Source organism: Polypterus senegalus, chromosome 8 (assembly GCF_016835505.1).
Source record: "Polypterus senegalus isolate Bchr_013 chromosome 8, ASM1683550v1, whole genome shotgun sequence".
NCBI classification, from domain to species: Eukaryota; Metazoa; Chordata; class Cladistia; order Polypteriformes; family Polypteridae; genus Polypterus; species Polypterus senegalus.
The window spans coordinates 169,903,908-169,921,320 of NC_053161.1; the positions used below are offsets into that span (position 1 = coordinate 169,903,908).

At 41.9% G+C, this 17,413-nt stretch overlaps 1 protein-coding gene across 2 annotated transcripts in view; it reads right to left on the minus strand.

Moving 5' to 3' along the window:
- The window catches only part of LOC120534491 (NACHT, LRR and PYD domains-containing protein 3-like), a 135,129-nt gene that overhangs the window by 11,093 nt on the left and 106,623 nt on the right, over positions 1-17,413 (minus strand). For both annotated transcript variants that reach the window (XM_039762090.1, XM_039762092.1), the window contains one exon: positions 1,772-1,945. In XM_039762090.1, coding sequence (XP_039618024.1) covers positions 1,772-1,945 — 174 coding nt within the window. The remainder of the gene's footprint in view (positions 1-1,771; positions 1,946-17,413) is intronic.

Genomic DNA, 17,413 nt, shown 5'->3' on the forward strand with positions numbered 1-17,413 from the left:
TAAATAGCTGTTTCCCGGCATTCCTCCGCAGACACGCCCCAGTGTGGCGGAAGTGCCGGCTAGGCACCCGGAAACACTCCGGGTGTCCCCTGTCTTCTTCTTCCCAGCACTTCCTGGTGTGGCGGAAGTGCTGGGCTCCAGGTTTCTACAGGCACCGGGGCCGCCTGGTGGTGGTCACGGGTCCCTACAGGGCTGGGCTTCCAAGCCCTCTACCCGTGGCCCCCAACGTAACCTGGGCGGTCGCCCCCTCGCGGTCTGGAGGAGGTACAAGCCCTCCTCCGGTCCTCCTGGGCATCCCAGCCGGATGCCACAATATATATATATATATATATATATATATATATATATATTATATATTATTTGTGCCCTATGACACAGAAGTTCGTCAAGGGAAGAGCGACGGGCTTCCAGGGTGAAGAAAAGAACTTTTACCTGACCCGGAAGTGATACAGGATCACATGGACTGGGGATTGGGAACACTTCCGGGTCAGGGAATATAAAAGGACTGTGAGAGCTCCCAGACGCGAGCTGAGCTGGGTGGAAGGGTGGCAACGCATCTGGAAGTGGAGGATTGTGTATTATTGTTATTGGTGATTGTTATATGAGTATAGTGGAGGAGAGGGTGTTTTGTACACTGTGGAGATTTAATAAAGTCAATTTGAGGACTTTTACCTGGTGTTTGGAGTCGTGGACAGGGGTTCAAGGGAACGAGAGCCCTATCTACCACAATATATATTTATATATATATATATATATTTATATATATATATATATATATATATATATATATTTATATATATATATATATATATATATATATATATATTTGCAGCTGGAGATCCACAAAGGGAGAAAATGAATCACATATCAAAAGTACTTTTTATTTGCAACTTATGGCAAAATTGTAGCCAAAAGGTAAAGCAAGGTGAGAGCTAAAAAGAGAGTTCAAAAAATAAAAAAATGAAACCTAATGGTAGGCCAGTTTTGAAAAGAAAACAAAGTAACATTAAAATTGTTTTCTTAATCCAACCAAAGGGATAATTCCTAACAGAAATTAAGGAGTATTTATACCCCCGTTTCGATGTCATCATGCAAGTAATGACTGCAACCATGTGATGCAATGCAAATATCTTGTAAAAAAGAACGAAGCGAAAGATAAACTTTGCCAAAATAAATCAACATGGATTTAAAAAAATCCTTTCAAATGAATACTCCTTTAACCAAATCACAAAATAACTCAAAATGCACATATAAAAGCTTTCAATGTGACATCTGTCATCTCAGCCCAGTCCTAGTTGTCCACTCCTCCTTGTCTACAGTCACGCTGGTCAGCTCTTCTTCCTCCACTGACCATGTTTATTCTTCATATTCTGTTTTACTGACTTTAACAAACTTTAGCAAGGACATCAGAGGAGTGTGAGGGAGTGAAGTGACAATGAAGGACATAGACAAGGACAAGACGGAAATAAAGAATGGACTGGGTAGGATTATGGGATAAAAATAAAACAACAAATTTGGTAGAGTTGACGACAAGAGGAACACTCTGGGGAGGGGCTCAGTGTTAAAACACTGTCTTTATGAATTAAATTATTAAAGGGAAATCTTAACCGTGTCCACCTCACATTAATTGTCTGTCTACATGGAGCACTACAGTCTGTCCTGATTAAACACAGTGTTCGAAATTAGGTGGGAAAAAGTCAGATCTATAAAGTGAACAATATCAAAGACACTGTTACACGCACACACACACTCACACTTGTTGATCACTCACCTCAGTGTCTGTAATTTGCAGTTTTCACTCTTCAGACCCTCACACAGCTGATCCACTCCTGAATCCTTCATGGTGTTCTGTTTCAGTTCCAGTTCATTCAGTCGTGAGTTTGGAGAACAGAAGACTAAGGAGAGAGCTGAACAACTTCTGGAGGTAAGACCACATGTCTTGAGCCTGTGAAGATAAAGAGAGAGAAGTGAGAACATGAGGATGGACAGATAGACAGAAAGACACAAGGCACGAAGATTCAATGACTGCTGCATTTTTTATTTTTCACTGAAATGCTGTTTGAACCCAAGATGACTGGTATCCTTTACAGTAAGCTTATACTTACTTGACTGTGTCTCCTGTCTCCATGCGGTACTGACTGGTGAGAAATCATTCAAACTGACATGTGGACATTAAAACTGGAATTTCAAAGCATCTTGCACTCCCATGACCAGATGGACTTGTTAAAGGTGACAATGGGTGGAGGGAGAAAAACAAGAGATTTCCCAAGAGAAAACCCAATACCAACACACACTGAGTCCATGGTTCAAATAATGGATAGTGTTATTACCAATACCTCAAAAAAAATGCACAAGGACAGGTTTCCTTTTTCTCTCCCCAATTCGATTCTCCTCATAATTCCTCTCACCACCGCAATGGGATTACTTCCGGTGCCAGGGCCACTGCCCAAAGAAAGTACTTGTGGGTCATACAGAAGTCCCATTTTAGGGAGCGCATCTCCTGACAGTGTCCCCTTGTGGCACTCAGGGGCCCCAGAAGAGCTGTGTTTCCAGACTACGCTTCTCAGCATGCCCTACCGGGCACCAATATCCAGGGCCACTACAATCTAGCGTCTTGGGAGAATAAAGAGTCCCCAACGACGACTTCTTCTGGTGAGCTGTCCATCCATCTTCTCCTGCCTTTGCTTCTGGGTCTGGCTCCTTCCTTTTTCCTGGTCGGGATGCCCATCTGTCAGCCGAGTGAGGAACCATCCCCTTCTCTGGTCCGGTTGCCCGTCCAACCCCTTTGGCATTTATACCAGTAAAGGCCTCGGTGTTGTTGAGCTCAGTTTTCTTATTTCTTCTACTAATTTGTAATAATGCAGGAGGACAAGCTTCAACTGGGCTGTCGGCATTCTAAAGTCCAGTCCACTGGGCACTGAGGTGCTTCCAGGGCCACTTTGTCTGTTTTTTTTAAACATCAGTTTGGACAGTCCAGAGGACACAAAGTGAGTGGATTAAATATTGCAGGACATTTACAAGCTTTTACAAATATTACTGTAAATATTCAGAGAAAATTTTAAAAAATACTAGATGAAAAGAACATGGGTTCAAATTATGACTCTTCACCAAAAGCTATCAATCACACAGACTTCACACATTTACACAAGGTGATCTCATTTGACAGACAGGAGACAAATGAAAAACGAGGGTGACCTGAGTGAGAAGAAGCAGCACAATCTTAATGTCAGGTGCCAGTCATGTCAATAATTATTACTATTATTATTATAATTATACCCTCCTAACAGCGCTGTACAGAATGCTGGTGCATTTGCCAGAGATCAACCAGACCTCTCAATCTTTAAATTCACCTTCAACTGGGGACTCGTCGAAGAATGCAGGCAGTGTTGTGAAGTGCGATCTTCTAGATTTTTTTCACACTGACTTTACAGGAGTTGGAATTTGTCCAGCTGCTCTTGGAATTCAGTCTCGATGGTTCCCAGTGTACCTATGACTACTGGAGCTACTCTATTCACATATTCCACAGAACAAAAATGTTCATCTTCCACTCTCTTTTGTTTAGAATGTTGCATGGGGAATCTGAGTGTCTGACAAGATGCCATCATCCAGTGCTAAAGGCTTTGGACTTCAAACCCTGAGGTTGTGGGTTCAAACCCCGCTTCAAACACTGTGGGCCAGTTGCAGTGTACCTGAGACAGTACCGTTCAAGCTGTACCAGATATAGTACCGTATTAAGAGGAGACGATCCTCAGGCTTACGTTCTGTTGCAGTGAACAGTGGAACAATATCAATAAGTTTAACAAATAGGTGTCTAGATTTCTTGTTGTTTCATGTTTCTCCTCAGTTTGCTCTGCTGGCCATCTAATTGCCCATCAACCTTGGAGTGCCGGCACCATTTAAAAAGGATACCATCAATCTCTGAGATTTCATCTCTGCTGTTCCACTAATCAATGACGAGTGCTGGGCATCTTTTCCTGACTTTGGGCCAACCTGTTTGGACCATGTTTTGAGCATCATAAGCTGTGGGTCTTTTTCAGTTACTATTTTTATTTCAGATAATTTCCCTTCATTCACGGGTAGGCTAAGTGTATCTCAGCATCCATACCTACACTTAGTGAATCATCGTCATATGCTATTGACTTCCTAGAAAGTGTGTCAGCTACTGGAGTTTCTTTGCCTGGATGGTATTGAATCACAAAATCATATTTTTGAAACTATAAGTTCGTTAATTGCAAATGTGGTGAAGCTACAGAAAGGGGCTTCATAAGTATGGACTCTAGTGGCTTGTGGTCAGACTCCACAATAATATTCCTACTGCCTACTGCCTACACATAAAGCAGGTCATACATTAGACTTAGTGATTACTAAAGGACTGAAAGTTGATATAAAACAGATCATTGATATTGGTCTATCAGACCATTTTCTTCTACTTTTTAATATAGAAATAATGATAAAAAAACTCATGAGAAGCATATTGTTAAAAACGCTTCTTTGATTCGCAGCAGCTTTAAAACTTACAAACATTTTAAGCAATCAGTCCGTTTATAGTGCCAGCTATAATAGCGAGGACAATGTAAATAGTAAGGTGGAAAGATTTAATTCTAAAGTGAGAGCTGCTGTTGACATAGTTGCACCTGAAAAGACAGTGAAAAAATCTTCTAGCATTGGTATACCATGGAAGACCCAAAGAGTGTCTGATTTAAAGAGAACATGCCGTAGAGCTGAGCGTCAATGGAGGAAGAGTAAACTTACTATCCACCACGAAATATTAAAAGTCAAAATAACAGAATACAATAACACTGTCCGTCTTGAGAGACGCTGCTATTTCTCTAATATTATAAATAACAATGCTAGTAATCCTAGAGTCTTATTTTCAACAATTGATCACCTACTAAACCCAGGTAGCTCAAAGGAATGCCTCCTAAGTGCTTCCAGTGAAACCTGTGAGGCTGTCGCTGTATTCTTCAATCAAAAATTAATGATATTAGAAATAACATAGTATATCTCCCCAACACTAAGGATCCCCTAAACCCCAACATCCTGTTATAAACAAATTAAACTCTTTCACTAGGATAGATTTACCTGATTTACAAAAATAATATCTCAATTAAAACCCTCCACCTCGTCCTTGACCCGATACCAACAAGGTTTTTCAAAGAAGTATCAGGCGTGCTAATTGATAATGTTCTTGACATAGTAAATTCGTCACTAGATACTGGGGTCTTCCCAGACTGTCTTAAGACTGCTGTAGTTAAACCCCTACTTAAGAAACATAATCTTGACCCCTCGGCTCTTGAAAATTTTAGACCCATCTCTAACTTGCCCTTCTTAAGTAAAGTTCTAGAGAAGGCAGTCATTATGCAGTTAAATGACCACCTAAATAAACATGCTATTCTTGATAAATTTCAGTCAGGTTTTAGAACAAATCACAGCACAGAAACTGCACTCGTTAAAGTAGTAAATGACTTGCGGGTAAATGCAGACAGAGGCCATTTATCTGTTCTCATCCTCTTAGATCTGAGTGCTGCATTTGACACCATTGATCACAACATTCTTAGAAATCGCCTTAGTCAATGGGTGGGCCTCTCTGGCAGTGTCTTAAATTGGTTTGAATCCTACCTGACAGGGAGAAAATATTTTGTTAGTTGTGGGAATTACAACTCGAAGACACATGATATCCAATATGGTGTTCCACAAGGCTCTATCCTGGGTCCGCTGTTATTCTCAATCTACATGCTTCCGTTAGGTCAGATTATCTCAGGGCACAACGTGAGCTACCACAGCTATGCTGATGACACACAGCTGTACTTATCAATAGCACCTGATGACCCCATTCTATTGATTCACTAACACAATGTCTGACTAGTATCTCAGAATGGATGAATAGTAATTTTCTCAAGTTAAATAAAGAGAAAACTGAAATTTTAGTGATCAGCAATAATGGATACAATGAGGCTATTAGAAATAAACTGGATACATTAGGATTAAAAGTCAAGACGGAGGTAAAAGCTTAGGGGTGATTGTTGACTGTAATCTGAATTTTAAATCACATATTAATCAGATCATTAGGACAGCATTTTTCACTTAAGAAACATAAGTAAAGTTAGACCTCTTTATCACTGAAAGATGCTGAGAAATTAGTTCACGCGTTTGTTTTCAGTCGACTAGATTACTGTAATGCACTCCTCTCAGGACTACCCAAAAAAGATATAAATCGTTTGCAACTAGTGCAGAATGCAGCTGCTAGAATCCTAACTAGGAAAAGAAAATCAGAACACATCACACCAGTCTTATGTCACTACACTGGTTACCTGTGTCATTCAGAATTGACTTTAAAATTCTGCTTATGGTTTATAAAGCCTTAAATAATCTCGCCCCATCTTATATATCGGAATGTCTGACACCTTATATTCCAAATCGTAACCTCAGATCCTCAAATGAGTGTCTCCTTAGAATTCCAAGAACAAAACTTAAAAGAAGTGGTGAGGCGGCCTTCTGCTGTTATGCACCTAAAATCTGGAATAGCCTGCCAATAGGAATTCGCCAGGCTGATACAGTAGAGCACTTTAAAACACTGCTGAAAACACATTACTTTAACATGGCCTTTTATAACTTCATTTTAATCGTAATTTAACTTAATCCTGATACTCTGTATGTTCAATTCATCATAACAACTATTCATGGTGGCTCTAAAATCGGTACTGACCCCTACTCTCTTTCTGTTTCTTTTTCCGGTTTCTTTGTGGTGGTGACCTGCGCCACCTCCACCTACTCAAAGCTTCATGATGCTCCAACAATGATGGACGGATTAAAAGGAAGAAGTCTACGTGACCATCATCATCATCAAGCCCTTCCGTGAGAACCCTAAATCCAAAGAGGACTGTTTCATTTATGTTAGGTAGAATGCCCAGAGGGGACTGGGCGGTATCATGGTCTGGAATCCCTACAGATTTTATTTTTTCTCCAGCCGTCTGGAGTTTTTGTTTTTCTGTCCCCTGGCCATTGAACCTTACTCTTATTCGATGTTAATGTTGATTTATTTTTTATAATTATGTCTTTCATTTTTCTATTCTTTAATATGTAAAGCACTTTGAGCTACTGTTTGTATGAAAATGTGCTATATAAATAAATGTTGTTGTTGTTGTTGTTACTATACACATACTGGTGAAAACATTTACACCCAAAAACTGCTCCTCCTCAATCTCAGCATAATTCTGTTCCATGCTGCTCACAGACTTTGAGGCATAAGCAATTGGTTTACCTTCTTACAGAAGTACTGTGCCAAGGCGAGTCTTTGAAGCATCAACTTGTAATTGTTACTCCTTGTTCAGGTAACAGTAGACAAGATTGAGTCCTGGCTCCTTTGTAATCAGGTCTTTCACCTGCTGGAATGTAGTGTTATGTATTTCATCTCATACAAACTCAATGTCTTATTTCAAGGGTGCATTAACCTCTGAGAATCTTGGAGCAAATCTGGAGAGATAGTTGACCATCTCCAGAATTGTTTCTAGTTTAGCTTTATTTTGTTGTGGCTCAATTTCTTTTACAGCCTTAACTTTTTCTAAGTCAGGTTCAATGCTATTGCAAATCAGTATGCCACCTAAGTAACTGACTTCCAATACACACATAACACTTTTTTCAGGCTTTAGAACTACACTCCTCTGGCATGTCCTTGCCAGCACAGCTTGTAGGTTAGCATCGTGCTTCTTTTTTGTTCGACCATATACCAAAATTGTCAATGATTGCTTTGTATGCTTCGTCAATCCTTCTTTGGAATTCATCCTGTGCCAAAACAATTCCAGTTAGTAAATGGAAGAAATAGGATCTGCAAACCTCTGTGTTGAATGTGGTCAGTCTGGATGACTGCTCTGTAAGTTTGATTGCCCAGTAACAGGATCTGGCATCTAGCATTCTGAAGTATTTTGCACCGGCTAGTTTAGTAGTGGGGCGGCACGGTGGCGCAGTGGTAGCGCTGCTGCCTTGCAGTTAGGTGACCCGGGTTCACTTCCCAGGTCCTCCCTGCGTGGGTTTCCTCCCACAATCCAAAGACATGCAAGTTAGGTGGATTGGAGATTCTAAATTGGCCTTGGTGTGTGGGTGTGTTTGTGTGTGTGTGTCCTGCGGTGGGTTGGCACCCTGCCCAGGATTGGTTCCTGTGTTGGCTGGGATTGACTCCAGCAGACCCCCGTGACCCTGTATTCTGATTCAGCGGGTTAGAAAATGGATGGATGGATGGATAGTTTAGTAGTGATGTCATCTAGTGTTGGTAATGGTAGCAGAAGGATCAAGACTTATACTGCATTCACATGGAAACTGCTCTATGCCTTTAAAGACATAGGCAAATATGTGCATAATGTTTGCATGCTCTTTCATATCTGTATGTATAGTCAGCATAAGCTTGATTAAGTCCATGTCAAGGCACGCTTTCAGTCTAAGAATGGGTAGCGCCTGTGTATTCACTACAAAAAACTTAGTCATGGTTGGATTTGCAACATAGCTGGCAAGTCCATTCTACATCTAATTGTTCTCTGCTATATCCTGAAAGGTAAGGTGTTGTTTCTTGACATGACTAAAAAGTCTTTTAAATTTTCTTGTTGGTACTTTGTTTACTTGGGCTCCTGTGTCTAGTTTAAATCAGACTTTATGAGGCAGCAGGCCAACATCACTTTCTGTGTATGCCTTTTGTGACGGCATCTTTATAAAGCTCCTCTGACTCCTAGAAATTAGGGTTTCTGAGAGTGTGCACAGTTTTTGGCATATATGGTTGCTGAGTCAAGCATGCCTTACCATAGTGGTTAAATATTCCACACTTTTCACACTGACGCCCTTTATCAGGGCATAGACTTTATCCTTAGCTTTTTGGGTACACTGGCCACACACTCTATTTTAACAATAGTTTCATCACTTTTAGTTGTTTTGGTGGGATGTCGAGCAACACCGTTGATTCAAAAATTTTTCTCTAACTTTTTCAGAATTCGTCTTGTGGCGCGAGTCCCTGTCTTGCACCCCAAAACACGAGGGTGAGTCTCAGTACTTTAGCAAAACCAGCTTTATTCAGCTTGAAACAGGAACAGCATTGTTATTTATTGTAGTGTTATCTACCACTCTCCTATACACAGACACAGCAGTCAGGAAGAGTCGTGGCCAGGTTAGTGGCCAAGTAATAATGTTCCCTGCATTTATAATGTTCCTTACATCACCCCATCAACGACAGACGCTTATAGTGTGAACGTGATCGGCTTGGAATTGCTTTTGCTGTGAGCCACTACAGTGCTCTGAGCCTGCAGTTGCTCCTGCAACTGATAAGCTGTCTTCCACAGACGTGGCGATCACGCTTCGGGATGATCTTCGGAGTGTCGTCCCGTTGGGGGGGAGCCTCAAAAGAGTTTAGAAACCTTACAGTCTCAAAAACAATTCAGACCCTCACCATTTTGTCACTATTAGTGTAACCACAGTCCTTCTCTAGCAATTTCAGGTCTGTTATAAAATATTCAAAGCACTCTCCATTCTCCTGAATTTTCTCGTACAGATAAAAGAAGGTAACTACATTTCTCCTTCTCCATTTTCTTATTTTTTTTTTTTTACCGTGTCCTGTTCGGCTGTGAAGCAATCAGAATTGATGTCTGAATGCTGGCGACTAGCCTTACAGTTTTTCTCTCAGGTGGAGCATTACAGCTTCTGCTAACGTCACGCCTGATACCAAAACTTTATTAGAAATATTTTCAGATTTTTTTTAAGATTCAAACCGGACACGGAGACAAAAGTGAAAGAAAAAGAAGAGAGAAAAGGAAGAGGTGGAGGTAAAGGGGGAAGGCGGGGTTTTCGTATAGAATAAACAATAAATGAACCAGAATCTGCTTCTAGACCTGCAGAAAGAGAGGGGGGGACACACAAAAGAAAAAAAAAACACAAGACAAAAACATTGCTGCATCAGCTACATGAAGATATATAAAAGTAAAAATGTTTGCTGACAATCACACAGTAATAATTACTAAGGCATTTAGGGCCAACCACAGCCTTAGGTCATGTGCTGAAGATGTCCAAGTCATACTTATGAAAGCACCATGTGAGCACCTGTGTGCGTACGCACGCTTGTATGTGTAAGGTTTCTCTATAGGAGCATCCAATAGTGAGTGTGAAGGGCCACAGACCTGCCCCAAAAACGTGCGGAAGATGGAGGGAGTTCCAAGCCCAGAGATCCAGAGGTCACCCCACAGCACGGAGACCCCAGGGAGACCGTCACCAGAGAAGCCCCAACCCCCCTCGAGAGGCACAGAGGATCACCCCGGGGGGCCACAACCAGCAGCCGGCAGAGTCCCGGGAGATATCAACGGCAAGCCCCCAGGCCCCCGCAGCCGCTCACCCCCAAGTCGGCCGGGCCCGGAACCCAGCAGCCCAGGACCCAAGGGCAACCCACCCTGCCGAGGACCCAACAGAGCCCAGGGACCCAGATCCCATCAGGCAGCCACCGGGAGCGACCAGACAGATGCTTAAAAAATAAATAAATTTAAAAAAAAGTGGCAAGGGGAGGGTAGGCAAAGATGTTGTAGCATCGCCAGATGTCCCAGGAGAGGGGAGGAGTCCAAAACCCCACCTGACATATACAGTCACACACAAACACAGTCATACACTCCCTCCCTCATGCTCTCACATACACATACAACCCAAGACTTACAAGGATGTACGCCAGACACCCATTCACACTCCCAATACACACCCTACTAACTCTGGTCCCAGTGCTGCCGTAGCGGAGGCACAACCATTCCCGGACGCCAGAGTTAGCCCCGTTCCGTTGGGGTAATAATGAGCAGGCACCCCCATCCAATGCAGAGCAAAGCAGCCTACCACTCCAGACCGCAGGCAGCGGCCAGCTCCCACTCCTAGCCTCCAGCCCGGGCAGCTAACTGAGAACAGAGGTGTAATAAGACCTCTAGTCTCCCTCCACTGCTCCAATGTAATGTTGATGTGTGTTGATAAGGTGCATTTTGTGGTTGGGGGGGCGCGGGCAAAGCAGGCATCATGTGGCCTACACCAGCTGATGCCAACACACAGCCCCACTTCCCCAAAACCCTCCGTGACTAGGTGCAGTTTAAAATTGGAAGTGGGCACTGGCACTTGGAGTGAGGTTGAAATTTCCCCCCACCGGATGCCGTTGAGTGTGCTCAAGGCCCTAAGTGTGCATTTGTGTGGAATGTTGTTTGTGGAAGTGTTTAATGTGCAAATAAAATTGGGGGGTAGGCTGCCACAGGACTGCGGAAATGGGATCCATACCCGCACCCCCTGACTTACCCACACCCCAAGGCCCTATGTGCATGTTTGTGTGATGATGTGAAGGAGCAGGAGGAGGGAAATGTCTGAGGATGGGGAGGAACGGCTGAGGGGCCTGAGCCCTCCAGGGAGCCAGCTCCCCTACTGGCCCCAATAGGCACCTCCGCTCCCAAAATCCACCCGGGGCATGGAGGCCCCAGCCCATCTAGCCATGGCCCAAAGCAGCAGCATCACAGAGCCCCACGGAGTCCGAGGCCACCAACCCACACCACCCCAGCAGAATATTTACTCCCATCCCCACATTTACTCAACATTCAGACTAAGTAAGACATAAGACACCCAGGTAAAGTTGGATCCTCCCCCTCCCGGACATCCCCCTCCCCCATGGTGGAACAGAAGTGTTCTCATCCTGAGCTCCCGGAGCCAGGGCCCGGCACTGCTGCATGTTCCGGCCCTCTTCCTGGCAGCGTACATGCCAGGACCAAATCCCCAAGGCCCAACCCAGATCCCCATCTGGGGACGGCCGCCCTCATACCCCAAGCCGCCAGGTCCCCACCCAGACCAACCCAGGGGCATTGCAGCCACCAGGCAGCGACCCGCAGCCACCGTCAAGACCCCCCAAGGCCCCACACACAACCACCAGAAGCCCACCCCCCGAGGCAACCCAAGCACCACCAGAGTGGGGCAGCAGCCCCCAGCCCAAGACCCCCCTAATGAACCCACCCCAGGGATCCTCCAGATACTCCAAGCTCAAACTCGCCACCACATCAACCACAGCATCCCGCAGGACATATCAATGACCCTCCATCATCGCTATGTAATGGAACCGATCAAAGGAGCCCAGAGATTGATTTGAAGTGGAGGCAGAGGCTGTCTCAAGTGTAATATGATCCAATAAAAGATTTCTATACTGGTTAATGCAAAGATTATCTTTGTTTTTCCAGTTTATGAGGATAGTTTTCTTAGCGATGCATATGGCAGTGAGAACCACGTGAACCAAATTTGTTTCAATCGGGACATCCTCTAGGTTCCCCAGCAAGCAAAATGAGGGGGAAGTTGGGATATCACATTTCAGACACTTTGACAGGTCTTCACATACTCTATACCAGAATCCCTGAACAGGTGGACATGACCACAGTGCGTGGATATAACTGTCAGGAATGTTGTCTGTGCAGTGTGTGCAGGTGTCAGATGGCACAAATCCCATCCTGAACATCCGATGACCTGTATAGTGTACTCTGTGTAGAATTTTGTATTGAATTAGTTGTAAATTGGGGTTTCTGATCGTTTTAAAAGTTTTTAAACAAGTTTGGGACCAGAAAGTCTGATCAAAGCTAACTAATAGATCCTCCTCCCATTTGCCTATAGGAATTGCTATTGTATCATCTATTTTGGTCAATGTTTTATATACTTTAGACAGTAATTTGGGGTGTTTGAGATTACAGAAGTCTAATACCCTTGATGGTGTTTGTAATTCTACTTTATAAACTTAAATTTTTCTTTAACTACTGATTTAATTTGGAGATATTCTAAAATCTATTCTTGTCTATCCCAAATTGGGAGACTATTCTGTTAAATGGAATGAAATCCAATCCTTCAACTATGTGTTCCATGTATAGAATTCCTTTACTTTTCCAGTATGGGAGGTTCATCATTTTATTGTTTTGCAATATGTCAGGATTATTCCAGATGGGTGTGCGTCTGCATGGAATTAGTGAAGACTCTGTCATTTTTAGATATTCCCACCATGCTGTCAGTGAGGTACTGATATTAATACTTTTAAAGCTTTCATGCTTTCTTATTTTTGAGCTAATAAACGGTAGGTCCAAAGCTCTATAGTATTGCAAAGTGTCTGTTCTACATCTAACCAGGACTCATCCAGCGGGTTATGTTGCAACCATCTTGGTATATATTGGAGCCTGTTGGTTAAGAAATAATGATAGAAGTTGGGTAGATCCAACCCTCCTCTATCTTTGGTCTTCTGTAGTGTTTTTAAGCTAATTCGTGGAGGTTTATCCTTCCAAAGGAATTTAGTGATGGAGGAGTCCAGGGATCTAAACCAATCAGATGATGGCTTGTTTGGGATCATAGAAAATAAGTAATTGATTCTTGGTAAAACCATCATTTTAATTGTGGCAACCCTCCCCATAAGTGATATCGGTAAGGATTTCCATCTAGCAAGATCATCTTCCACTTTCTTTAATAGTGGGATGTAGTTTAGTTTAGTTAGATCTGCCAGCCTGGGAGAGACATGAATGCCCAGGTATGTAATATTCCCTGATTCCAATTGTGTATTAAGGGAATTGACAAAAGAGAAATTAATTGGAAGAACTGTGGATTTTAACCAGTTTATTGAATAATCTGAAACTCTTGAAAAGGAGTTTATTAGTTCAATTGCCTGGGAGAGAGAGGATTGAGAATTCTGAAGATAAAGTAACACGTCATCTGCATAAAGACTGATTTTATGTTCTATGTTCTTACACTTTATGCCTTTAATAACTGTAGTTTGCCTGATTGCTGCTGCTAGTGGTTCAATAAAGATAGCAAATAGCGAGGGGGAGAGTGGGCATCCCTGCCTGGTCCCCTTCAGTTTGGTCATTTGTCCTGACGCATGCTGTTGGTGAACTGTATAATATTTTTAACCAGTTTATGAAGAAGTTTCCAAAACCAAATTTATGTAAAGTTGCAAATAAGAACTTCCAGTTAACTCTATCAAAAGCCTTTTCTGCATCGAGAGATAATATACTGGTTTCCATGTTTCTGCTATAAGAAAAGTCTATTAAGTTGAGTAATCTACGTGAATTTGTGGATGAATGTCTCCCCTTAATGAAACCAGTTTGGTCTGGATGTATTATGAAAGGGGTTACCTTCTCTAATCTTTTTGCAAGGGCTTTACAAATTATTTTCAGGTCAACATTAATAAGAGAAATTGGGCATAGCTGGTAGGAAATATAGGATCTTTGCCTGGTTTTAAAAGGAGACTAATGTTGGCTGAATTCATGTTTGGCTGTAGTCTACCATTTTCTTCTATTTCACATCATTCTGAAGAATGTTGGAGAATGATCCAGAATTCTTTGTAGAACTCTGCTGGAAACCCATCTGGACCTGGAGCCTTCCTATTAGGCATGGAGTTAAGAGCTTCCTGAAGCTCATCTGATGTTAATGGCGAGTCCAGGACTGTAGCTTGGCTATCTGATAATTTAGGAAGTATTATCCTGTCTAGAAACTCATTGATCTCATTATCTGATGGGTTAATCTGTGGTGAGTACAAGGTTTTGTAAAAATCTCTGAAAGTGTTGTTTATTCTTTCAGGGTCATATACTATATTCCCAGTTGAGTCTTTAACAGCAGATATGGCAGTTTTCTCTTTGTTTATTTTTAACTGGTTGGCTAAAACTTGCCTGATTTATTACCGTGTTCAAAGTTTTCTATTCGTAGTCTTTGTGCTAAAATTGTGTTTTTTGTCAATAATTCCTTTAAGTTCTAGTTTACTTTTACGCAATTTGTTTTGTAATTCTTCTTCTGGGGATGCCTCTAGAGACTTAATGATTTCTTCTAATTCCTGAATACGTTTGTTTTCTATTTTTTTCTTATGTGATGAGAAGGAAATTATTTTACCTCTCATCACTGCTTTCCTGCCTCCCAGAGAACAGATGCTGATGTTCCAGGAATGTCATTGTGTTCTAAATATAAAGCCCACTCTTTTTTATAATATTCCACAAAACCTTCATCTTTAAGCAGTGACGTATTAAACCTCCAGTTTTACCTGATGGGATTGTTTTCTTATTTAACAGAGTTAAAGAAACTGGAGCATGATCGCTGACAACTATAGGGTGTATCTCAGTGTCTGAAATGTCAGCCAATAATGAGCTGCTGACTAGAAAATAGTCCAAACGTGAGTGAGAGTGATGAACATGTGAGAAAAAAGTATACTCTCTACGGCTGGGATAAAAGATCGCCATGCATCACAAAGCCCATAATCACTCATATACTGTTTGACTATATTAGTGGAATGCCAATGCGCTGAGTCCCAGCTGTACTGAGCCTGTCTGAAGAATGATCCATCCAAAATTAAAATCTCCGCAAGTATAAGTGGACAGTCCAAGTGTTCGGAGAGTACAGAGAAAAATTATGAAAGAATGCGGGCTCATCTATGTTTGGACAGTATATGCTAACAATACATAAGCTTTGATTTTGTATAGATAGTTTTAGTATTATAAATCTACCATCTGGATCTGAGACTGTGTCCAATACTTTGAAATTTGTATTTTTGTGTATTAAAATAGCTACACCTCTTTGTCTAGAGTTATAGGACAGAGAACAGTCTGGGAAACTCAGATGTTTTAAGTTCATCTGCAACTGTGGCAGACCTATGAGTCTCTTGTAATAAGACAACATCTGCCTGCAGTCTTTTAAGCTGATCAAAAATCTTTAATCTCTTCTCTCTAGAGCCAGTTCCATGAACATTCCAACTGACAAACCTTAGTGTACCCATAGTTGTGTGTGTGATTAGCTAATGTATGGTGCCTTCATGTGAGTTAGTTAAGTAAATAAATGTATAATTTAATCTGAAAAAAAAAATAAATAATAAATAAAAAATATATATAATATATAATAAAATAATAATATATAATGCTATATAATAATAATATTAATGCTGAAAATAATAATAATAATAATGCTGATAATAATAATAATAATAATAATAATAATAATAATAATAATCAGACAGAACCAAAAGTGTTTGTGGTTGTATGATAAAATGTAATAATTATAATCTAGTGTTTGTATGCGCGCGTTGTGTGTGTGCTGACGCAGTGTAGGAAAGTTGTGTGATTGTGTCATGCGGATGTAAAGTTCCAGAAGCAGGTAAAAGAAGGAAAGGAAAGAGTGATAAAGGTTAAGAAAAGAAAAAAAGTAAAAAGAAAAGGTGTTAGAGGTGTGGGGTGGTGAGAGAACAGGTGATCCCATCATCTAAACACGGATATAGCAGCTTTTTTATATCCTGACATGCTCATACCCAGTGAATCCCGATAAGAATAATAAACTTGTGACCTGATGTTGGGCTAATAAAGCCAGTCTGTCACTCCTCGCTCCTTGTACAGCCTGTTGTTGACGTAGAGCTTGTCCACAGAAATGACAGCGGCTCCCTTCTTGGATGAATTTTTTACGCATTGGGAACAGAACTCTGCGGCGATCCAAAATTTCTTTAGGAAATTGATCATTCACGCTGAAATTTTTCCCTTTGAGCTCTTTCCGTGGCTCTTAACAAAATCCTTCTGTTTAAAATGCTCAAATTTAGCCACGATGGGACAGGTCTTCTGCTGTCTGCTCTCTTGGCTCCAAGGCGATGTACCCGGTGAAAGGTGATGTTTTTTACCGTTTCTTCGGGTATCTTCATGTGGGTCTGGAGAAAATACTTGATTGTTTGTTCGCAATCCTCTGGTTGTCCTCCCGTCTGCTCCGGCAGGCTCTGCGAACACCAGATTGTCTCTCATGCTGCGGGCCTGAAGATCCAAAACCGTCTCCTTCAGGGTCTTGTTGTCCTGGGAGATCCGTGTCAATCCCTCTGTCAGGGAAGACACAGTCTCCGCAGAGAGCGTTTTCAGCAGCAAGCGCTCCACCTGATCCTGGCTGAATTCCAGAGATTGTCGGAGGTTCTGGAACTCCTGGTGTAGAATTTCGAGCAGGTGGAGTCGTCCCTCAAATCCCAAAAGCCTTTTATCTATAGAATCTAATAATTCTAATATATCCTTGCGGGGAGATGAGGTCGCCTCGGGGGAATCTTGAGGACGGCTTCTCTTGGTAGCAGGTGTTTCCGTGATAGCTGCTGCTTTCTTAGGCCCCATGACAACAGACTCAAAAACTTGATCAATATAATTTTGTAAACTTTCCAAATTTTCTTCACTTACCTCCAGGTTGAGTGAGTTATACTTACCGGATTAATTGCGTTGTCAGTAAATAAATTTGGCGTAAATGTGTCTTAATTGTTTAGAATGTTTGCTAACGAGCTGCCATCTGCATCAAACGCTGCCATGAATCTGTGATTTTCCTATCCAGCACTTCTCTCTCCCGGCATGCTCCTCCTTCTCCATTTTCACATGTAGCAATACATTTGAACAGCAGCTCGGCATGTTGGTAGAAC